The sequence below is a fragment of the Sinocyclocheilus rhinocerous genome, unplaced genomic scaffold, assembly GCF_001515625.1.
Source record: "Sinocyclocheilus rhinocerous isolate Xijiao unplaced genomic scaffold, SAMN03320098_v1.1 scaffold2145, whole genome shotgun sequence".
In the NCBI taxonomy this organism is placed as follows: Eukaryota; Metazoa; Chordata; class Actinopteri; order Cypriniformes; family Cyprinidae; genus Sinocyclocheilus; species Sinocyclocheilus rhinocerous.
The window spans coordinates 568,408-570,516 of NW_015670983.1; the positions used below are offsets into that span (position 1 = coordinate 568,408).

Sequence of the window (2,109 nt, forward strand, 5' to 3'; positions counted from 1 at the left end):
AATGTTATGGTGTAAAACTAAAAGACAAAAAAATATTTGTAGGTCAGATTTATTTATTTTTTCCAACTTAGGAAATAAAAAGAAAATTTTAGAATTTTGAAATAAATAATATAAAATAAATAAATAAATAAAATTATACATACATACATACATACATAAATGTTATGGTATAAAACCAAAAGACCAAAGAAATATTGTTACGTCAGATTTATTTAATTTTTTTTTTTCTAACCTAGGAAATAAAAAGAAAGTTTTAGAATTTTTAAATAAATAAATAAATAAATGTTATGGTATAAAACCAAAAGACAAAAACATATTTGTAGGTCAGATTTTTTTTTTTTTCCAACTTAGGAAATAAAAATAAAGTTTTAGGATTTTTAAATAAATAATAAAAAATAAATAAATAAATAAAATTATACATACATAAATGTTATGGTATAAAACCAAAAGACCAAAGGAATATTTGTACGTCAGATTTTTTTTTTTCTAACCTAGGAAATAAAAAGATAATTTTAGGATTTTAAAATAAATAAATAAATAAATAAATAAATGTTATGGTGTAAAACTAAAAGACAAAAAAATATTGAAGGTCGGATTTTTTTTTCTAACCTAGGAAATAAAAAGAAAGTTTTAGGATTTTTAAATAAATAAATAAATGTAATTTTATAAAACCAAAACACAAAATAAATATATGTAGGTCAGATTTTCTTGGATCATTGTAATGAACAATTGCGTATCAAATAAGACAATAATGCAAAACAGTGCATTTTTACTAGTCATCTCAGATTTTTGGAGCAGTTTAAAAATATAAATATAATATAAATATAAATAAAAGCACAAACATTTTCATCTGTATTTGCCACACTATTACTATTATAGATCAGTGGTCATATTAGATTTTTGGGCCAGTCTAAGTTATAAAAATAAAATATAAATATAAAAATATAAATATAAATGGATACTAGAAAACTTTAACAAACTCCTATCCCATTGAGAGGTGAAATGGAAATTCTCAAAATTATGAGCTTTAAAATTAAACGCTAAATAATCGTGCGCATTGATTTGATAACGGCATTGACCAATTACATTGAGGCGTTCAGCTCTTTGACCAATAAACTTAACGCTGCCATGACGGAAGTTTCACGCCTGCGCTGTGGCATTATGGGTATTGTAGTCTTTCGCCTGCACGAGTTCAGGGCAGTTCCGATGGACGAACGAGAATTAAAAACTACAATTTCCTCTTGACGCGGTCACGTGGTTTGACGCGCAGGTTGCATCAGCGTAAACACTCGATTCCCAGACCGGTTGAGTTCACTGTACTCGTTTCCAGCGCCGAGTCCGAAAGTAGATTCATTCAGGAGCGTCCTAAAGTCACAGAGGGTCAGATGAAGCTGTATATCGCCGACGGGACCCCGCAGTGTGTTAAAGTGCTGGCGGCGCTGGAGCTCACCGGAGTGAAGTGTGAGATAGAAGCGGTCAGCCACGAGGGTGAGAGACTTTACCCGAGTCGTGACAGTTTGTTAGTCTCAGTCATAGTAAACAAAAAGTACCGTGGTATATAATATCATAGTGCTATATACCATACCACAGTACTATAGTGTGTGTCGAGGTACCATGTTATTACTGTGGTACATTGTATGGGTGTGTATTTGCTCGGTGTGTTTTTGTTCAGCTTGAATCTCTCACAGATAGATTGTGTTTTTGTCCTCCAGAGAGAGTGGTCCCTCACCTCAGTCTCCTCGAGTCACCCGTCCTGCTGTTACCCGACGGCCAGCATCTCTTCAGCCCCAACAGCATCTGCCAGTGAGTGCACATTATAATCATTACACTTATATATATATATATATATATATACTTATATGTATGCATGTGCATATGTATATAAAAGTATAAATAGATAGATAAATAGATAGATAAGATATAAAGATAGATAGATGGAAAGATTCAATTTCTTTCCTTCCTTCAGTTAGATTCAAATCATCTCATGAACTGAAAGGGACACAATTATGAATTTTACACAACTTTGACAATAACTGCACCAGCATTGGTACAGTTGTGCCGCATGGCATGCATCTCGTTGGTCACATGCATCCTTCATACATAAAGTAT

At 31.9% G+C, this 2,109-nt stretch overlaps 1 protein-coding gene across 1 annotated transcript in view; it reads left to right on the forward strand.

Moving 5' to 3' along the window:
* The first annotated feature begins 1,287 nt into the window (after positions 1-1,287).
* The window catches only part of mars1 (methionyl-tRNA synthetase 1), a 45,132-nt gene continuing 44,310 nt past the window's right edge, over positions 1,288-2,109 (forward strand). Inside the window, exons 1-2 of the mRNA XM_016546603.1 lie at positions 1,288-1,488; positions 1,713-1,803. Coding sequence (XP_016402089.1) covers positions 1,386-1,488; positions 1,713-1,803 — 194 coding nt within the window. The 5' untranslated portion in view covers positions 1,288-1,385. The remainder of the gene's footprint in view (positions 1,489-1,712; positions 1,804-2,109) is intronic.